This window comes from Sapajus apella, unplaced genomic scaffold (assembly GCF_009761245.1).
Source record: "Sapajus apella isolate SASKATOON/1434 unplaced genomic scaffold, GSC_monkey_1.0 scaffold56, whole genome shotgun sequence".
NCBI lineage: Eukaryota > Metazoa > Chordata > Mammalia > Primates > Cebidae > Sapajus > Sapajus apella.
In genome coordinates this window covers 11,109,937-11,133,079 of record NW_022436996.1, presented here as the reverse complement: position 1 = coordinate 11,133,079, position 23,143 = coordinate 11,109,937, and the positions used below count along the sequence as shown (strand labels likewise).

Genomic DNA, 23,143 nt, shown 5'->3' with positions numbered 1-23,143 from the left:
TCCCTTTTACATATATATGTGTGTGTGTGTGTGTGTGTGTGTGTGTGTGTATGAATTATTCCATATATGTATGGAATATGTATATATATGTATATCCATACATATATATGTATGTACATATGTGTGTGTGTTTGTGTGTGTGTGTGCATGTGTGTGTGTATTAATTATTCCATACCTTAGATAGCTGGGCAGATATATAGATAAATATATAACATCTAGGATATGCACCAACTAAGGACCCATGAACACTGGTGATTTCTTGTGGTTGGGATTTACTTTCTACTTTCTATATTTCTGTATTGTTTAATTTCTTTAGAGCAATAAACATAGTTTGTAATAAAATATATAGCAAAGATATCTTTTAAAAGTAAAATATTAAACATAAAATTTAAATATTAAAAACTTCTTATGATGAACACTTCAAAATATCTTATTCAGATTTACAAGTTAAAAACTAAGAAACAATAAAATGGTTTTGAAAAACCCTTTTCTACCGTGACGATTTGATGAATTGGGCATATTACCAGCTTGCTGAGCTATTGTTAGGAACAAAATTGTGGAAACACTATGATTTTGCATTCACTTTTTGAGTAGCCATTATTCTTCAGATTGCTTAAACAGTTCAACCATACATATTTAATCACTGCATAGAAAACTTAATTCTAGGGAGTGATAAGCAATCAGAATAATAGAAGAAAGAAGTGGCTTGTCCCCAAATAAGCACAAAGCGTTATTAGATGTCATATGAAACTTTAATGTATTTTTGTAGGAAACAGAGCTAAATGGTGATGGATGTTCTTTACATTATTGTAGAATATCCCATACTTTTTGAATAGTACAGGATATGTGTTAAAGTGCATATTACATATCATAGATTCTTTCCAGAAATTTTATAATTTTCAAGCCAGCTCTAAGCTTATATCCACAAGAGGACATGCTGATATTTTGGAAGCATTTAACCCATTCAAAGAAAAATAACTTTTAATTTTGTTTTAGATAGATGGATAAATAGGTGGGAAAATACATTTACACTTTTTGTTTTTCTTTGTGAGCAATCTAGTTTGCAGGCCATTCTGTTCCCAGCTGACCCTGACTACTTAGACTTGGTCTACATGAGTAGCTTTCCTTCCTGTTTTTATTAATATCTTAGGATTGTCTGAAAAAAAAAAAAAACAAACCATCTTTATCTTTTCTGTCACGTTTTCTCATTGCTCTAAAAGTAAGACAGAAATACATTAACATTTTCCTAAATTGCTATTCTGTACCTAGAACTAAATGTGTTTTGATTTAGAAGAAAGTATAGAAGAGATGATTCTTGTTCCCTGAGTAAAAGCTCAGGGAACATTTACTTCCTGAGAGATGCATTAGAAATATTTTATGTCAATTAAAATATGCTGAAGGTTATAAAACAATGATGTGTCTATTATTTAACTGTCACCGATATGAAATTGACTGCAAAATTACTGTCTAGAGTTCAGAATTTACTCCCTTCTGTTTTTCTTTTGTTCACTTTTCAAGGCAAAAAGTATCTACTAACTGCTGGATTATAAGTTCAACCTGAAATCTGAAAGTCAGATTCCATTTTTTCTCTCCTTTATTTCTCATTGCGGATGATAAAGATATTGCCATTGAAATTCAGCTGTGACAGTGTGTATGATTAAGCTAAAGTCTAATTGGCTTTGCAGTGTTAGCAGAAGCCAAAATTTAATGGTTGATTTTTTCCCCTCTTATTAAAATAAACCTCTGTGATTCACAGTCTCAGAGAACAGAACTCTTTTGATTAAGAAAGTCTTTTTATGGGCAATAAAGAGCTTATTATAAGAATTAAAACTTAAAGTTTAAAGTCGTATTTTTTTCTGAATGTTTTATAATGTAACATTGTACAAAGTTATTTAAAAGCATAAATATTTGCGATACTAGCATAGTTTCAGAGTATGTGAAAGCCATCAATGATTTGAAAGGCAAGCTTAGATTTAATTTTAAGTAATTCGAAATAACTGTATTCACAACAGTTCCCTTTATAGAATTAGGTAAAATCTACACAAAAAAAAAAGATTGGATGTGGTTCTGGTAGCTTTGTATCTGTACCATGGCCACCACAGGGATTTATCTGGTGGTATGCTCCACTTATAAGGCAAACCAAAGTGTTCCTGCTGGTGATTGAAGTAAACAAGTGCCAGAGAACTAGGATATGAAATGAGAAAATATTTCTCTGACAGGCTTTAAACTGGCTGTTATTTCTCTCCAATGACTCCCTCTGGAGTTCTTTAGCGAGACCTTGCCCAAAACCTAGAGGCTAGCTTTGTCCAAGCTTGTAATTCTAAAGTTATTAGAGCTGTTCAGTTTGACTAAGCTTTCTATGATTTAAAAATGAAAAGCTTACAGAAATAGTCTATTGAAAATATTTTTAACCACGAAGATTTGATAATGGTAATGAAGCTTCTGTTTGAACCCAATATTTGATCTGAATGGTCACATTGCATTTTTGAATCATTCAATGAATTGAGAGCCCATTGCCAGTAATGCCTAATAAATATCATCTCATTTTTATTCCTGGTGTGAAATAAATAGTGGTTATAAAATGAATCCTCACGATCATATATTTCAGATCACAGTGACAAAATTTTGAATTTTTTAAGAAGATTACATACTTTCCTTAATTTAATCTAATCCCCTAAAACTAAAATTAGAACTGCTGGAGTAGTATATGCTGGATATTTTTTCTTTGAACTCATATATGGAAAGTGAACATATCTGTGTCCAATGTAGTAAAGAAACTAACAGTGCTGCCCAAATCTCCATTCCAAATGCAAGGAGGTAATAAGAAATTTGAGACAGACTGATTCCTAAGGATAAATGTTGAGAAGTTTCTGAAAATTCAATTGGTTGTAAACTCTGAATGCTACAAAAAGGTTTACTAAAATTGTGGTAAAATACAAAAACCATTGGGAAAAAATGAAAATAGCATAAAGCTTGCATTCCAAGTGCCTTCATTCTTACATCAAAGAAAACTTTTTGAGTGAAATATATACTTAAAAATCATGAAGAATTATCATCATTAAGGAATAAAACATTTAAGTCTCATAATCTGTTAGAGATTTAAAATTTTTACTATTTTGGACTAAACTTTAGATCTAAATTCTAGATTCCCAAGTTAATATTTAAAGCATATGGCCCATTGAATTTATATTACTAATTTTATAATTAAAGTAAAATGTTCAAGTGATAGAGCTTTTAGGAGCATTTTATCAATACTGTCAATAAAACCTCCTTTGAAAACACACAGTAAATCAAAGGGAGGATTAGGATAAGAACAGAGGACTGTCAATTTCTCAAGAAAAACTCCTATTTAATTCCCATTTATTCTCTGCAGACAACTGTTGGAAGTGGATGGTAACATACATGACTCAACTAATATGTTATTATTATTTTTTTTAGGGGCTGATGTTATCAACTTTGATGGCCATGTTGTGTTACCATATAGATTCAGAAACAAGAAGATGAAAACGCTGAAAGATGTCATTGCCTTGAAATTTAAGACTTCTGAAAGTGAAGGAGTAATCTTGCATGGAGAAGGACAGCAAGGAGATTACATTACCTTGGAACTGAAAAAAGCCAAGCTGGTCCTCAGTTTAAACTTAGGTGTGTTCTGATTCTTGGTACTATTCTTTCCATTATGGATGTTCCCATTAGGAAAAAATTCATGTTGCTCAATTCTTTAAAATGTAAATTATAAAAAGAGCTCATATTTTGTTGTCAATGATTCTTAATATATAACAGTTGGTAAGTAATGAAATACCTATTCATTCAAAAATATTTATTAAACATTTCTGCTATATAAGGTACGATACTTTGGCATATAGCATGGAACAAATAGACAAGATCCTTAAGCTCATTAAGTTCATGACCTAGTGGAGGAATCAGACAATATAGCATCTATTATTCTTATTTTAAAATGACTAAGCAAAAAGGAATGACTTCAAATAATAAATATTATGAACCAGTTTAATAGATTAATATGAGAGGAATAGGTTAATATGTCCTATTGAAAGGCAACAGGGCCAACATTGGAATGTATAGTGAAGAAAGCCTTCTTTGAGGAAAAAATTGCTGTTGTAAGTAGTGCCACAATGAAGTTACGTGTGGATGTATCTTTACAATAGAATGACTTACATTCTTTTGGGTTTATACCCAGTAATGGGATTTTCAGGTCAAATGGTATTTCTGCCTCTAGGTCTTTGAGGAATTTTCACAGTCTTCCACAATGGTTGAACTAATTTGCACTCCCACCAACAGCATAAAAGCTTTCCTTTTTCTCGGCAGCCTTACCAGCCTCTGTTGTTTTTTGGCTTTTTAAGAATAGTCATTTTGACTGCTGTGTGATGGTATCTCATTGCAGTTTTGATTTGCATTTCTCTAATGATCAGTGATGTAGAACTTTTTTTTTTTTCATGTTTGTTGGACACATATATATCTGTTTTTGAGAATTATTTGATCATGTCCTTTGCCCACATTTCAACAGGGTTGTTTTTGTCTTGTAAATTTGTTTAAGTTCCTTGTAGAAGCTGGATATTAGAAATTTGTAAGATGGATAGTTTGCAAAATTTGTTTCCCATTCTGTACGTTTTCTGTCCATTCTGATGATAGTTTCTTTTACTGTGCATAAGTGCTTTAGTTTAATTATATCTCATTTGTCAATTTTTTCTTTTGTTGCAATTGCTTTTGGTATCTCCATCATGAAATCTTTGCCTGTGCCCATGTCCTGAATGGTATTGCCTAGATTTTCTTCCAAGGTTTCCATAGCTTTGGGTTTTTTATTTAAGTTCTTTAATTCATCTTGAGTTGATTTTTGTATATGGTGTAAGGAAGGGGTCTAGTTTCAATTTTTGCATATGACTAGCCAGTTTTCCCAGCACCATTTATTCAATTAGGAAACCTTTCCCCATTGCTTGTTTTTGTCAGGTTTGTTGAAGATCAGATGGTTGTAGGTGTATGGTCTTATTTCTGAGTTCTATAGGCTGTCCCATTGATCTGTGTTTCTGTTTGCATCAGGGCCATGCTGTTTTGGTGACTGCACCCTTGCAGTATAGTTTGAGTTTGGGTAGCAGGATGCCTCCAGCTTTGTTCTTTTTGCTTAGGGTTATGTTGGTCATTAGTCTCTTTTTTGATTCCATGTAAATTTTAAAATAGTTTTTTAAAATTCTCTGAAGAATGTCCATGGTAGTTTAATGGGAATAGCATTGAATTTATGTATTACTTTGGGCAGAATGGCCAATATCGTGATGTTGATTATTCCTGTCCTTTGTATCCATGAGCATGAAATGTTTTTCCATTTATTTGTGTCATGATTTCTTTGAGTGGAGGTTTATATTAGTCCTTGATAAGATCCTTCGCTTTCCTTGTTAGCTGTATCCTAGGTATTTTATATTATTTTTATCAATTGTGAATGGAAGTTTAGTTATAATTTGACTCTCTGATTGCATGTTGTTGGTTTATAGGAACATGTGATTTTTGCACATTTAATTTTGTATCCCAAAACTTCACTGAAGTTGCTTATCAGCTTAAAAATCTTTTGGGCTGAGATGATGAAGTTTTCTAGCTACAAGATTATGACATCTAAAAAGATAATTTGACTTCTTCTCTTAATAAATTTATTTCTTTCTATTGCCTGATTGCCCTGGCCAAAATAGCCAATTCTATGTTGAATAGTCATGGTGAGAGAGGGCATTCTTAACAAATCAGCTGTGTTGTGGTGGGGAACTGCCTCTGCCCCATCAGCTTGGACTCTCCAAAGCCCACAGGCTGGAATGACTGGATTGTCCAACCCAGGTGGCAACCCTCCCCTCCCTTGGTCACTCCATCCCAGAGAGAGATCATAGGTCTGCCATGCAGGTGAGTGTGGCTGGAGGGCCCTGGCTGGGAGTTGCCACCCAGTAGGAGGAATGGATCAGGACTCTGCTTAATGAAACAGTCTGGCCACAATCTGGAAAAGCTACTGTGTTATGCTAACGGGAAATCCTTCCTCCTCATCTGGATCCTTTGGACTCTCCAAAGCCCACAGGCTGGAATGGCCCAGTAGGCCAAATAGCAGAGACGGTGTCCTCACCTCTCTCAAAGGCTCCCCCTGGTCTCAGTCAGGCTTTGCCGTGTTTCCAGTGACTGGCTGAAATTCCAAGCCAGTGGGCCTTATCTTGTGAGGTTCCATGAAAATGGAGCCGCAGAAAAATGCTGCTCAGCTCCCTGGATTCTGCCCCATTCCTAGGGGTATGTGCAGACCTCCCACCTTGCGTGAGTTGCAGACACCTTTGTTGGGAATCCCAGGGTGGGGTTTGTAAAGCTCTTATGTCTCTGTGCATGCCTGAACAGTTGCTCTACCAAGACTTCACACAGTTCTGTGTGTCAGACCCAAGGCTTTGGTGGCGTGGGCTCACAAGGAGATCTCCTAATCTGTGAGTTGCAAATATCCATGGGAGGAGCATGGTTTCTCTGGGTCACATAGTCACTCAGTGCTTCTCTTGGCAGGGTTTGGGGATTCCCTTGGCTCCATGTCGTTCCTGGATAGGACATAGCCCCATCCTGCTTTTCTCCATTCTCCTTGTGTGAAGTTGTTTCTTTCAACAGTCTCCATGTGAGAACCTGAATATTTCAGTTGAAAGTTCTGTATTCACTCATCTCTTTCATTCCTCTCTGTGAATGCCGCAGACCTCAGCTGCTTCTAATCAGCCATCTTGGCCCCAATCCCACTTGTTTCTCTTGCTTGGCTAAAAATTCTAGGCTGTTTGACTTATTTGCCAATTACCAATTTGAGTGGTCCAAACATTTCTGAATATGACTTGTATCACTTTTATTAACTTTACTTACTTTGAAATTCAGTATTACACTAAAAATTGCAACTTCACTTAGTTTATTTTTATAGGTAATGATACATCATCTTAAAGATATACCTTTGATTCTAAAACTTTTCACATTAAAAATCTGACCTGATAGACACAATAGCTTCTACAACAAAGAAGAAAAGTCATACAAAATTATTCATCACCTAGTTATGCAAAATATTATTTTTTACATTAAAATGAAAATAACATTAAAACACACACAACACTGCATATTCTAACTCATAAGTGGATGTTGAACAATGAGAACACATGGACACAGGGAGGGGAACATCACACACTGGAGCCTGGGTGGTGAGGGGCTAGGGGAGGAATAGCATCAGGTGAGGGATTGGGGAGAAATACCTAATGTAGATGATGGGGTGATGGATGCAGCAAACCACCACCATGGCACATGTATATCTATGTAACAAACCTGCACGATCTGCACATGTACCCCAGAACTTAAAGCATAATTTTAAAAAAGTATAAAAGAATGCACACAAAACCCAGGAAAATACAAATGTCAAATATTACTGGTTTAATATCAATCATGAATAAGAAATTATACCACCACATAATAATACCAAGACAGTAGAGAAAATATGGGCAAATGTTATGCAAGATAATTCATAAAAGAAAAAATATTATATGAAAACCAAATGCTCAACCATGCTAGTTATAAAAAATGTACAATAAAATAACAAAATACTAATTTTTGTCAAGTAAGTAAATACATTTTAAAGTGATCATATCAGTGTTGGTGAGTATTTGACAAAAAGAATCCTTTGTATTATTCTGCAAGTCAGAAAATATTTTCAGGAAAATAGGCAATATGCCTTCAGACATTTGAAATCTCTTATAATATTTTGGTTCAATAATTATAAGGTTAAAAGAGAATTGGCCACTAGGATTTAAGTCCAAATATATAATTTACAACATTAATTACAATGTCAAAAATTGGGAAAAAAGTTAAACCATAGAAATATGTTGATAGCACTTAAAATGTCTATGCTAACTTTCAATTGCATGGGGAAATGGTATATATTGTTAAATAAAACCTGTAGGATATAAAATCTATAAATCTAATTAGGTCTATGTAGTCTTGTGTCACTTTTAAATGGAGATGCCTTCTGAGAAATTCTTTGTTAGTTTCAACACTAGGTAAACACAATACAGTATACACGTACAAACCTAAATTGTATAGCCTACTACACACCTAGGCTACATGGTAGAGTCTATTTCTCCTAGTGTACAAATATGTATAGCATGTTACTGTACTGAATACTTTTGTCACCTGTGAAAAAAATGGTATTTGCATATCAAAACATAGAAAAAATACAGTGAAAATGCAGCGTTAAATTTGATGTTACACCATTATATATGAAGTCCATCATTGAAAGAAATGTCATTATGTGGTGCATGACTTTTTGTGGACGACATCTGGAAGAAAACAGACCAAATTAATGTTAGGGGTGGAAATATTCTTACATTACATTTCATTTGTTGTTTCTTCATTATATTCTCTACTTGTAACAATGAACATGTATTCATTGTGCCACTTGGGGGGAAATAGCCTGAAATTATTTTTAAGATAAGACCTAATAGAGGGAAAGAAGGAAGAGCAGGGGAGAGTAACCAGAAAGAAAATATATGTACTTCCATAAAATTTGCACATATGCACACGTGGACACACACACACACACACACACACACACACACACACACACATTGCAGTTGAATTATATCTAAAGGTGTTTATTTTTTCAAACTTTTCTTTTTTTATCCCAAATGAAACATGTAGAATAACCTTTGAAAATCAACTGATGCTTATAGAGGTGTGACATTATTGTTTTCAAAGAAATAACTGACTATGTGACCTTACCAAGAAAAGTTTACTAGCTTTACACTGGAAAGCAGTTTACTGACGGAGTTTTACTGACTGACTGGAATTTACGACAGCCAGAGAAATATATCCACTCAAATATCTACTGCCATTCTTTAATGCGGTTACCTAAATATCAGACATATCTGCCTGTTGCTCCGTCTTCTAGTGTAAATATTTAAAGTAATAAAACTCAGTGTGACCTTTTCACTTAGATAGTTCCTAATTGTCTTTCTCTTCCTCTTCTGCCTCTTGTCCCTTCCTTTTCCCTGTCTCATTATATATATGTACTGATTCACCATCACACATCAACATTTGATTTCATCACCAGAAGTGAAGAAAAGGTATTCCAGGAAGATAATTGAAAATGTGAGGTATGGGGGCATTAGCATATGAAGGAAAGAAAGGAAGAAAGGAAGGAGGGAAGGAAGAAGGCAGGAAGGCAGAAAGGCAGGAAGGCAGGGAGAAAAAGGAAAGAGAAAGGAAGAAAGGAAAGAAAGAAAAGAAGAAAGGAAGAAAAAGAAAGAAAGAAAGAAAGAGAGTTTAATGTGAGAGTTAATTGCTCATCTCTCATTTCCATTATGCTATTTATTCTGAAACCCTATTACATTTTTGTAGTGATTAATTTTGCCTGACCATAAAAAGCATTACTTGATTAGACAACTTAGATGAAACAAAATATATAAACTTCATTCAGAGATCACCTTAATAAACATGTTGGATTCTAACAATATTTTCATTTATTTATAGTTTTGTTGCTATAGAAATCTTATTTCAAAACTAAATGCTACATATATAATTCTGAATGTTATCATTTTAATTAAAAGATAACAAGTAAATTTTCTATGCCATTAACAATTACATAGTGTTCTCTTTACAACAATGGCTTTTGGAGTCAACGAAAATTAAAAATGGTCATGCTATGTGGTCTTAATCAATAATTGTAACAGTAATAAAAGATTAACAGGTAGCAGTTATGTTCACTATATGCCAGAAAGTATGTTAAATTCTTTGCCTACACTCACTCATTTAACCCTCAAGCAACCTTATGAAGCAGGTACTGTTATCTTCTCTATTGTATACATGAGCAAATGGAGACCAAGCATCCTCAACTTCCCCTGGATTCCTAGCTAACAATGGAGTCAGCATCAGAACCCAGCAGGCTGATGTGAAAGCCCATGTGACACTGACTTTATAACAAACCTACCAAAATTGAGCAGAATTCATTGCACAGAAATAAAACACTCATTTTCCCCCTTTTTAAAAGAGCAGACTTTTTTTTTTCCATCTTCAATAACTTGTATGTACTTTGAACTAAAGTATTCTTAAGTGTAGCGACTTACTGGTATCTCAGTTTAACTCGAATGGATGGAGCTTTGACGGAATGTCAGCCTCTAGATGCTGTAAACGAAAGAGCCTGTGCTTCGCAGAGCTGGCCGTAGCATCATTACATTGTTTCTTCTTCACTCCTGTGTACCCAGGAAGCAACCAGCTTGGCCCCATATATGGCCACACATCAGTGATGACCGGAAGTTTGCTGGATGACCACCACTGGCACTCTGTGGTCATTGAGCGCCAGGGGCGGAGCATTAACCTCACTCTGGACAGGAGCATGCAGCACTTCCGCACCAATGGAGAGTTTGACTACCTGGACTTGGACTACGAGGTACGCATGATGACGTGTAACTTGTGATAAAACGTCGAGCAACTGCGTCACTCTCTTACTGTATTGTATTATTGTTCATTCTATTACTACTTATACCATTTTTATTTCCTTCTCTAAACAAAAAGAAACTGACAGTTTTAAAAACCTAATACATTTGCGTCATTTTATTTCTAAATTTACAGTCATGAGTACTCGAAATATTATAAAAATCTTAGTACCAAAGTATTAATTGGAAGAGAAGGACCATGCTATCCAGGCCATTTAATAAATTCAGAATAAATTTAATTTGTAATCCTTTCATTAATAGTTAATCATGTCACCAATTCTCCCTGAGAGTGTGCAGTACATTATATACAGAAGGTTGTCTAATATTTATTACAAAGTATTGAATAAGAAATCCTAGTTTCTGGTTTATACTAAGTCATTCAGAAACTCATGACTGCAGATGGGTCTTTTGACAAGTTCTGTTTTCCCAGATGTCAATATCACAAATGCAATAGAGTAAAATACAGAATATTTTAAAGAGATTATTAATGAACAAAAAGACACATTTTACCTTCCCAATAATTAGAGATTAAAAATAATCAATGATTATGTTTATACAAATTAAAAAATCTATTCTCATAGCTTAAGAATAGGTATATCATATTTTTAAATAAATTATTTGTAGAGCAATTCAACCTTAAAATAGCCATTAAAACTGTTAATTATATACGTAGGTGAGCTTTTTAAGATGTTTGTCACAGTATTATACAGCCTAGGAGAAGACGATAACACTAGCATACAAAAGCAGCAGAACTGTAAAGCGATGCAATGCTATTACTTAGCCAGAAATTTTGAAACTTTCTTAGTTCATGGAGCCCTTAGTGTCTTCGAACTTTCTCTACAGCAGTCCTGGGCCATTAGGTCCAAACAACTTAAAAATTTACATCCTAAAACATTGGTAGCTGTTTGGAGAAATAAGCATAAAATAAGAGTGAAAGTACATTTTTATTTCATTCTCAAACAACAGCAATTATTACTAATGGGCTGAGTGTTATTGCACTGTATGCTTGTGACAAATGGGAGTCAGGTTTGCCACTGGCATCGTAATTTTCTGTTCCATGTTTACTCTACGTGATACTCTGTTTTAATCAGAGTAATGACCAAATCCCAAATTCACAAAGACAGCACATCATTAAAAGGAATGTCACATTATCTAATACTGGAACAGTAAACTACCTTAAGCTAGTGTTTCACACAGTGTCCAAATGACACTTTGAAGCCCATTGTTGTATTTTCTTCAAAAATGTTGAACATACTATGGCACTCCTCTCAGTTTTCTGCAGCACCTTCATGTTCCTTGGCACCCAGATTTGAAATTGGAGGTGTATTCATGTATATATCTGTGTGTCATATATATTTACATATAATTACACAAGAACATGGAATATGCTCATCATAAAATAAGTAGAAAAGGTAGGATTAGTTTTCTATTTTCTTTGCATTTAAATAGTTTCTATTTCCTTGCTATATGAATATACTATATATATTCCTAAATAAAGAATATGCTATATAAACACTGATGGAGACTTTATTAACGTTAAATGAATTTAAGGTTATTGGAAAATATTTTGTCCTTCCCCTCAAAAAAAAAATTTCCTAAAAGCAAACTGATTGCTAAAAGGAAAAGTAGGTGAAAATCCCAGAAATTTCTATCTTCTCTAAATTAGTATGTACCTTGGTTCATATGACTGATCTCCCAATGTGTGAGAGATCTTAAAGATGAATTATTCAGCCTTTGTTAATAAACTTTGAAGTACCATAGAAGAGGTGAAAATTCTGGAACATTTGGAATGAGGAAATATAATTCTAATTTTCAAAAAAACGAATTAAAGATTTGGGGTCATAAACTCTGTTGAGTATGTGATGAAGTCTATGAATATTCATGCACACGCAACACTTCTATATCGGGTCAGCAGTTTCATGGACACTGTGAAGCCCATCTATATACATTGCCATGTTTGAGAGCTGCAGGTGTAGACTAAAATACCTGGGACTTATTTATTAGAGAGAGACACTGGGAAGAAATTTAAATTAATTGACAGAGTATCAGGATAGCCAATATTTCTGGCTACTGCCAGATTACTGTCCTCTTAGGGACTGCAATTATTGGCATGAAATGTAATAAAAGTGGCTATGCCTACCTTTATATTTCTACACTTTTGTCTTAATGGAAAGGGACTCCTTTGCTTATTTGTTTAAAAAAAAAAAAAACCTCAGGACTGAGCGAGGCATGGTGGCTCATACCTGTAATCCCTGTAATCCCAGCACTTTGAGAGGCTGAGGTGGATGGATCACCTGTGGTCGGGAGTTTGAGACCAGCCTGGCCAACAGGGCAAAACCCTGTCTCTACTAAAAATACAAAAATTATCTGGGCATGGTTGTGGGCTCCTATCATCCCAGCTACTTTGGAGGCTGAGGCAGAAAAATCACTTGAATAGAGGTTTCAGTGAGCCGAGATCACGCCATTGCACTTGAGCCTGAGCAATAAGAGCAAAGCTGTGTCTCAAAATAAAGAAAGAAATATTAAAATCTCAGGAACTATATTAGAGTCAGGCTCGAGTTTCATTGTACGTATCTGCTTGATATATCCACACACTGACTACACTCAAACCTCATAGACTGCATGAAAATTAGCTTCAAACCTAAAATAATACAATTTATATAATGTTTATTACTGAACCATTTAAAGTCTTTGGCCTAAAGGAACAGAAAGCTGGTCTTGTTATCTTCACAAAACCTGAAGATGCAACGTCCTTCTTCCCCAAGGTTATACTGCCTCAATTCTTCCAGAGTCCACTAAGGTCAACTGCACTGAGGCCCCAGGTGGGGATGTGCTGGTAAATCCTTAAGAACCAGTTTTCTCCAGAAAGGAATGGTCAGAGGAATGCCCTGATATTGAACATTTATTAATTTTCATTGTGCAAATTTCCCACCATGGTTGATTTCATGCTACCATATATGGAGCTGAGCAGCGAGTTGGGAAGAGATGCCTAATAACACAAAATTATATGGGTATTTCCATCATATAGTTAAAATAAACATGAATGCCCCCAAGAACATATATGAAAGTAAAGTGTAGACATAAGTTCTGAATAGTTATTAATTTTGTGTTTCATGTGATTTATTTAATGCATAGCTTATGTGATGGGATTTTAATCATAACCTTGCTTAACAATCGGTTCTTGTAAGCCAGTATGAGTGGGATTCAGCACAGTACTGCTGGCATTACGCTTACCACAATTCCTAGAGATGAGCATCATGAAAGAAGTAATAGAATACAAGTTGACTCCTTTGATGTAACTCTATGTGGACATTTCTTGTGACCTAGTCGTAAGAGTTTATCTCATCCCCTCCTTTAGTAGCTGCATACACTGCAAATTGGCCCATCGCCACCTGCAGTGAGGCTGCTAACTACGGACTGACTGGAGACCTGTGTGGTGATATACACATGCACTTCGCTTCATTTTTCCTCAGCGTAGCCAATAAAAACCAAAGGGCAGAGCAGCAAAATGGTGTTTGGCCTAGATTCTCTCTGTTCTTCAGAGCACACCCACTGTGGATATTATGCTGTTATCTCTTGCAATACAGCTCTGCTAGGGAAGTAAAGGAATGACTCTCTCTTGACCATTGCAGAACCACAGACTGGTGAGGAAGAAAATCAGTCACAGGAGGAGAAACCCGAGTTTGAATCTGTTTCTGCCCTTTAATGGTTGTGTGATAGTGAACAATTCATATTCGCCTTTTATGAAATGAGTCTAATCACATACTTTGCATAGGGTTATGTGAGGAGGCAACAGGAAGTAACAGAAAATATATATATATATAATATATATATATTTTATATATTATATATATAAAAATATATATATATATATAATATATATATATATATAAACTCATATATATATATGAGTTAAGATTGCATAGGCTGCCTTTAAAGGATGCACGTATATTCTCCTTTACATAAAATAAGTTTGGAGGCAGGTGGCCCTAGGTTCAAATGGCTGCTCCATGATCTTCAAGAACACAGTCCTATTTAATCTTGGTCTTCCTCTACCCCTGTTGCAAATCACTGCAAGACGGCTGCTAACATTTCACTTTGCACTCCAGCTAGCAATAAGAAAGAGAGTAAACCAGACTGTGCCCTCCCCCTCAATGACAGTTCTTAGAATCACATACAGCCCGTCTACTTAAATATCATGAGACCAAAGCTAGCTTCAAAGAGGTTGATAATTTATTATATTGATTGGGAAGCAATGTGACCAGCTGAAAAGCATTATTTTTTCCCTAATGAGGGTAGGAAGAAAGGATACTTAAAGGTATCCAATAGTCCCTGCCACACTTTGTGAACACTTGAAAGCTAACAAAATCATTAATGCAGTTATTTCTTTAGAGGTAAGGTTATTGGATGGCAAGATCATTAATAAATGTATCATATGAGCCACAGGAATAACTGAATATTAATCTGACAGTTGCAACAATATTTGTTACTATCAGCTTCATTAAAACGTCAGAAAATATGCTGTGATCCAACCACTTCATTTTACCAATGAGACTATATAACTAGAAAGAATAAACAACAGTCTAATATCCTATCATTAGCTACCTTAGGAATTGGGTTTAGAACTCACTAAGTTGTTAGCATCTGTTAACTTGAGACTGTATCGCTTTTCCAGAGCATCTTGCTGAGGTAGGACGGGTTCCTAGAGTTGCTGAAAACAGAGAAACTGTAAGGATAATTCGAATCCCCCTGCAGAATGTGAAAAGTTCAAATTAAAGAAATATGCACACAGAGGAATACGTGTTTAATAATATCAAACCCAATGTTTAGTAATATTAAACAGTGAAGATATTATTACTGTGAGTTGGGGAAAATTGATCAAAGAGATTGCAAACAGGAAACCTAGTACTCCATTTTAGTATCAAAAATGATTGCCTTTGGTACTATGTATGCTTCCGTAGTACCTAATATGTTCATTTCAGTGCAACTTGAAAACATTTTCCCAATAATTCTACTTTAGATTACTCTGTTTCTTCTTTGTAGTTTCCTAATTCTTTGGGATATATATTCTCTCAATTTTTCTTTTAAATTCTTATATATGAACTCTGTGGCCAATAATACATATTCAGCTAACCATTATTAATAATAAATTTTATTTTAAACGAGGTCTTTTTTTTAACCATCACCTCATAAATCATAATTTGTGTTTTTCCCCTAAAACTAATTAAGCATTTAAGATGCCATAACACTAAATAATAGAACATAATTTGTTCATGGACCTTTCAGAATACAAAATCTTTGACTCATGTTTCAACTATGAAATCCTGACTTTTAAAAATATCTTCTCCATTGCTCTCATTTCACCTCATCAAACATGCTCTCGAAAAGTATCGTAGGCTCAAGTCAACAGATCCTAACAATTTAGTGAGTTCTAACCCCAATCCCAAATTTCACTAATAATTGGATATTACATTGTCATTGATTCTTTATAGTTATATATTCTCATTGAAAATAAAGTGGTTAGATCACAGAATATTTTTTGACATTTTAATGAAGCTAATATTAAAAAATTAATGCTAATATTGTATGATAACTTAAAAGATATATATTACAAGCATTATATATCTTGATTTTATAATTATAATTAGCAGTTGGCTTCACTTACTAATTTACGATTCATAGTAAATATCCTTGACCAAGCAAATACTAAATGCAATTTTGTATTATATAGATTTAGTACTATAGTATATACTGACCAAAAAAATAAAATAAATAGATATTTTATTTCAATAGGCACAAGCAGCCAGAGGAACACAGTAAGTAGTGTTGTCTTCTTTCTTAGGATTTGACAGATCTGTAATATCTTTAAGTCTACACTGCTCAACTTAGAACTCCCAAACCCTAAGTGGTCCCTAATCAATATTGTAATGATATATTTTGAACTATTTCCTACATCCAAAATAAATCTAATGAATATTTGACAATAATCGTCATTCGACTACAAGTCTGCATAGAGTAAATACGATATCCCTTGCTTTGGACTGTAGTTTTATCAACTTATTAAATTAGTATTGATTATCTTATGCTTACCGGAGGCATTTATTGACAGTATATCTTTGAATGATAAGCATAAAAATGTATTTCTAATATTATTTGATAAAAGAAGTTTCTGAATAAAAATCTTTTAAAATATTCTCAAGAAAATTTATAAAATGGCTTTGGGGTAGTAAAATTGCAAAGGATCATTGCCTTTTTTGTTGTTCAAGTTATAATCTAATTATCAGAATAAATTACTCCATTAGGGACTTCAGCAACAACATAATTTAATATGCCATAGGTTTTGGAGGCAGAATACTATAATATTTGTATATTTTGATTGCAGTAAATGTACTTGACCTTGGCTGCAGTCATGGTCTTGCCTAGTTTATTACAATACAATGTGGATGTTTACATTTAATTTCTTTTCCTCGAAGATAACCTTTGGAGGCATCCCTTTCTCTGGCAAGCCCAGTTCCAGCAGTAGAAAGAATTTCAAAGGCTGCATGGAAAGCATCAACTACAATGGCATCAACATCACTGATCTTGCCAAAAGGAAGAAATTAGAGCCCTCAAATGTGGTAAGAATTTTCACCCTCAAAAGACTGGTCTGTAAAAAATCAAGTAACTTTTTTGTTTTTTGGAGTATTGAACAACAACAAAATCATGACGTTTTTCATCTTATTTGTGTTTGGGCGCAATGATGTAAAATACAAACTTCAGAGTTATCAGAAATACCATAGGTAATTACCATGCTTTGAGAACAGATAATGGGAATAGCCTGAAATAGGTGATCGGTTTCATTTCCATGGAGCACAGAATGTTAGATCAGTATTTCTGGATTACTCATGGCAGGGGAACGAATACACTTCAGCACATGCTTCACCCCAGCAGCTCTGCAGCCCTTAAACTGGCCGCATCATGTTTTCAAATATCTCATCATATATGCTCTAAGTTTCTTGTTTATGGTTTAATTTAATATTTTTAAAGTTTTTAAATCAGGGACTTTATTATATTTACTCCTTCGCTTCCAAAGATGATTTTTTTAATATGTAAATAAATATCCTTTTTAACAAATCTCTAACCAGACTAAATATTATACAATTAAATACAGCTTGATTTCCACAGCATAGCAGAATCTGTGCTGCAGAAGTTCACAGTGATTTTCTTCTGCCTCAATGTGACTTGGTGCCAGGTTTCATTAGATTTTGGGAGGAGAGCAAAAATCAAAGAAAACCGCAGCATATCTGCCTTCTCACGACACTACTCAACATCCCTAAGAGATATTTTGCTTAAAATTTTAGTATGAGGGTTCCCTATGGCTCTGCAAGACCAGGAGCTACTTTAGCCCAGAGATGTTATTTGAGAGAGCCTAGAATTCCAGAGACCTATACAATAAGAAGATATTATGCACTAGAAGTAGAATAATGTCATGAGTGGTTGTACTGTGCTCTAAAAATGCTCTTATGGTCTCATTGCCTCAACTTTGAGCCTAGGGTTTCATAAAATGACTCGACAAGCGGATATCCCTGAATGAATAAAGAATTCAGGTTGGATATGAGAAACTTTAAAATAATAACTTAATACAAATGATTAATAAATATTTTTCTTAAAGTAATCATAAATTTATACTAATAAGCAAAAGTTGAACTTTGATTAAATTTTCTCATAAAGTATATTGACTATATGGAAATATAATAGCTCCATTTATAGGCAACATGTCCTGTGCTAGGCATGTTATATTTTACATTTATGATACTCTAAGAACAATACTGCAAGAAAGATGCAAACATTTTGTAGGTGAAAACATTGAGATTTAACATGGAAAAAATAATTTATTTTATGAGAAAAACAGCTTTATGAGAAAAATAATTTTGTTTTATTTTATGAGTAAGAGATGTAAATTATAGATTTACAGCTGGGCATGGTGGCCTGCTTCTGTTATCCCAACACTTTGGGAGGCCAAAGCAGGAGGATCACTTGAGTCCAGGAATTTGAGACCAGCCTGGCAACATAGTGAGACCCCATCTCTACAAAAAGTTAAGAAAATTAAAATTAAAAAAAAATAAATTAAACTGAATTAAAAAATTAGCTGCGTGTGGTAGCGCATACATGTAGTCCCAGCTACTCAAGAGGCTGAGGTAGGAGGATCATTTGAGCCCAAAAGTTTGAGGCTGCAGTGAACTGTGATTGAACCACTGTACTTCAGCCTGGGCAAAGACTGAGACTCTGTCCCTCCAAAAACTAAAAAGATGAAAAAGATTATGGATTCACAATATGTGAGTTTGATTATGATCTATAATTATATTTTATTTTGACAAATAATTGCAATGAGAAAACATAGGATAAACTTTTGAATCGAAATGTACATACATATGGAAAATCTTAGGTGGGATAGAGACGAAAGGACATTTTGCAAGCAGCCCTACAAAGACAAGTGTTTATATAAGAAATTTACTTTCAAATGTATTGGGTACTGATATTTCAGTGAAATTGACTCAGCACTCATTCTACCTCCTCTTCCCCCACACACTCATTCCCTCATTATGCACTGACACCAGAGTCAGCACCATTACTCTGGAAGAATCTTTAATTTTGTTAGGGAGACAATCCCTTCAACAATGGTATGTGGTCAGTTATAAAATCTCAGTTATTATGCATAGGCAGTTCTTTTCATCAGTAAAAGTGAGCATTTAAAAATAATCATCTGTGAAGGTACAGAGCAAATTCAATTTGAATATTAATTCAGAGAGACAGCCTGCCTTAGAATTAATGGTTAATGTGTTAAATGGAAAAAATCAGTATCTGGTATATATATGTGGTGTTGTTAAAAATACATAGAGAAAAAGAAAGATAGAGAGAGAGACCCAATGAAATAGTATCCAATTACATTCCTTAACATATTATGATAGGATAAAAGAAGTTAATAGCAAATACAGATTTTTAGATCTGTAAAGAGAAGTTAGGCACTAAAATATAAAATTTAGTGTATCTGAGTGATAAATCAATGTGAATTTTTTTGCTTATATCAAGAAGGAGGAGTATGGAAGCGGAAGGACAAGCCTGAATTATTAGAAGTTTTGTTTCCATTTTGCCCATTTATATACCTCTAGTTCCACAGGAACGAATGCATTGTGATATAAGCACATTTCATGGGAATTTAAATGGGATTTTGAGTTGGATAGTAGAATAATCTGCAATAACCACAATTACATTAACATTAAAAACAATATTTATCTATGTATGCATATATAAGGTATATAAATAAAAAAATATATAAGGTGTATAGATAAAAATCCAAGAATATTTTCCTAAAATATCAGTATCATAAATAGCAAACATATGATCATAGTCCATACTGAGACCAGAGTAATATGTTAATTAATGTTGGTATTGACCACTCAGAATAGGACAGAGCATCTATCTCCCTGACTTATGTTCAGCCAGCATCAACTTTGCTGTCTTCAGAAAGTCTAGTGATCCACACTCATGCCCACAACACACATACACACTTTACAACTCATGATCAGCTTATCTCATCAGGCTGTCAGGCTGTCAGTCCCATGGTGGAGGCTGCTTGTTATAGACAGCCACTGCTGTTCAGTGTTAGGCCTTACACTCCAAGTAGATTCATGGTGGTGCTTCCAGTCACTGAATCCATGCCCTGCAGCTGGGTGTGAGTTTAGCTCAGGCTCAGGCTCTGCTTCAAAACTTGTAGAGCTCTACCTTCATCAGTGGTCTTACGTGGACATTTATTTTATTCTGTGTCTTCCTCAAAGCATGCCTTTCTATTTTATAGGGAAATTTGAGCTTCTCTTGTGTGGAACCCTATACGGTGCCTGTCTTTTTCAATGCTACAAGTTACCTGGAGGTGCCCGGACGGCCTAACCAGGACCTGTTCTCAGTCAGTTTCCAGTTTAGGACGTGGAACCCCAATGGTCTCCTGGTCTTCAGTCACTTTGCAGATAATTTGGGCAATGTGGAGATTGACCTCACTGAAAGCAAAGTGGGTGTTCACATCAACATCACACAGACCAAGATGAGCCAAATAGACATTTCCTCAGGTCAGTGAAACCTATTTGACATTTGTTCCTAAAACTGCTATTGCAATTTCCAAAGCTAATGTTTTGTTTTGTTTTGCTGGTGTTACATGCTGAGGATTAGGTTGTAATTCAGATCTTCAAGACACTTACTTAGTTGTACTATGTGCTGACTGAGTGAGGAAAACTTGGAAGTTGCTGAGAGGGCAAGGTATGAGTGAGGGAGAAAGCTGGTTGAGATTGTAAAAGCAAAATATATTCCTTACCAACGCGAGCTTATATTTAATAGAGAAATTGCTGTTCTTTTAAGAGAATAATTTATATTTAAATACAAAGAATGTTTTTTTTAAAAAACACAGTTGTATCGATATCTTTTGACTTTATGAACATTCAAGTACCTTTTACTTATAGCAACACGGTTGTACTAATTACAACTTTAAGAAATATTCCACTGACGGAATCAGAACTTCAGAATGATCTTGCTAAAATTATGCTAATGTTTGGAAAAGAAAACAAAAGTGAATACAAAGTAGAATGACAAGATTTGTGTACCAACTGAAGGAAGACTGGCTTACCAAAAATAGCATAATTTAAAATTTGGCTTTGTAGTGACATGACAAGTGGACGCTTAGGTAGTATTCTTGCTGTTTGAATAGACTTAGCAACCTTGGAATGTTCTTTGATAAATATGGTACAAAGAAAGGTGATATTTTAAATTGAGATGTTATAAGCAAAGAAAAAAATAGTCACAACATTGGACTGATAAATAGTAACTATTTTCATCTATTTTTCTTGAGATATTCTTTGCAATAGTCGTGTGCGTGTGTGTGTGTGTGCATGTTTGTGTTTGTGTGTGTGTGAAGAACCACTTAGAAATGGGAGATGCATAGAAAACTAACATTTACTGAACACTTAGTACAGAAGTAGCAGATACTGAAAGAGGTCATGACAGAGAGCTCAACTGGATGACCATGGACTCTGTTTTCTGAATATGCCAGAAACACTCATGACACCCTATGCATATAACCAAGATGGTTTCAATCACACTGGGATTTGCGTTCCTCTCATTTCCCCTCTAGGCTGCATGCTCCTTAAGAACAGGGGCCATGCTCCTTCTTCTTCTGTCTCTAGCATATAGAATAGTACCTATAAGAGGTACTCTAGAATATTTGTTGAGTTCAATACTCTGATCCTTTAAACTAACAGAACACCCCCCGCTATAGGGCATACATTTTCTTGTAAAATAGACTTTATGTTTGTGTATGGCCTGAATGTATGGTCTATTGCTGAAAAGAATGCAAGGAAGACATAAAACTGTTATGTCACAGATGTGCCTAAATTATTAAAATCAAAAGCTATTGGAAAATACCTAGATATTCACTTCTCCATTTCTCTTTATTAGTTTTGCTTTTTCCTTGAATGTCCATGGTTGATAAAATCAATCATATTTTCTCACCGTATTCTTTTATAAGTATACCTAGGGAGATTTACAGCAAATAGAAAATTATCTGGAGAGACCAGAAAAACAGATAAAACTAAAACAAAAGCGAATGTTTGCCACAGTTGAAAAACTCCCACTTTACATTCCGTTATGATTAATGATTATTTTCTAATGACTAAACATATAAAAATATTAGTATGAAGGCCTCTCTCCTCACATTCTCTGAGCAAATCCAATTTGTTTGTAGGTTTCCATGTAACAGGAGCCAATATATTTAAAAGAATAAGATCTTAAACCTAGTGGTCAATAAACATGTATTACTTTGATTTTGGTACATTTTAGTACTCCAGGATACTCTCGCCTAATTTAAGCTGTGTTTATTTTGAAAATTAAAGATAGAATGAACAAAGGAAACCAATATATGACAATTAATTCACCTTAATATATTTGCTTAAAGATAATAAAAATGAACTGAAGAATTTTTGTCAATTTAGCCAAGAATCTGTGTAAATTAATTGAAAATGATATGAAATCCAAAGATTTTCATAGTATTACCCTCATATAATCCAGTGAAAACACCTTAATGCTTCAAGGAGTTTTTTCTGTATACGTTGTGGAAACTAAGTGATCATATTTCAGAAAGATTAGCTGAAAAAAAAAAGAAAATCCAAACTTTTTAAAAAATTCTATTTTATATTCATCCATTCCATCTAAAAATACATATGGAAACCATAGAAGATAATTTCCTCTGTTTTTTAATGTATTTTATCTAATTCAATTAAATTATAAATAATTTAGTTAAGTGTCAACACTGAGGAAAAAGTTAACTCAAAATTCTAATGTTTGCCTTAACAGAGGGAAATGTATCTGTATCATAGCTATTCTACTTTTATCAGCATTAGCATTGAAAAATGTCAGTCCATTTCTCCTTTTGTTTAATATTTTGATTGAAATAATTTAGAAAATGCAGAAAATCTAGAAAAGAAATATAATCACTGATAACATGCTTTTGTACACACACAAAGTAGTGCATTGAGAAGGTAATATAGAGACTCTCAGATACTGTTAATATATACTGGTAACTTGGTTTTTATTTAATAAGTTCCGTGGTCCAGGATGAAGGTTACCCAGTTAGATCAAAAAGCTTTTTTTCATCT

The 23,143-nt window shown here is 34.2% G+C and overlaps 1 protein-coding gene across 1 annotated transcript in view; it reads left to right on the top strand.

Moving 5' to 3' along the window:
• Positions 1-23,143, top strand: part of CNTNAP2 (contactin associated protein 2) — a 2,272,324-nt gene that overhangs the window by 950,489 nt on the left and 1,298,692 nt on the right. Inside the window, exons 5-8 of the mRNA XM_032245220.1 lie at positions 3,439-3,642; positions 10,239-10,423; positions 16,943-17,086; positions 20,305-20,569. Of these exons, the coding sequence (XP_032101111.1) occupies positions 3,439-3,642; positions 10,239-10,423; positions 16,943-17,086; positions 20,305-20,569 (798 nt within the window). The remainder of the gene's footprint in view (positions 1-3,438; positions 3,643-10,238; positions 10,424-16,942; positions 17,087-20,304; positions 20,570-23,143) is intronic.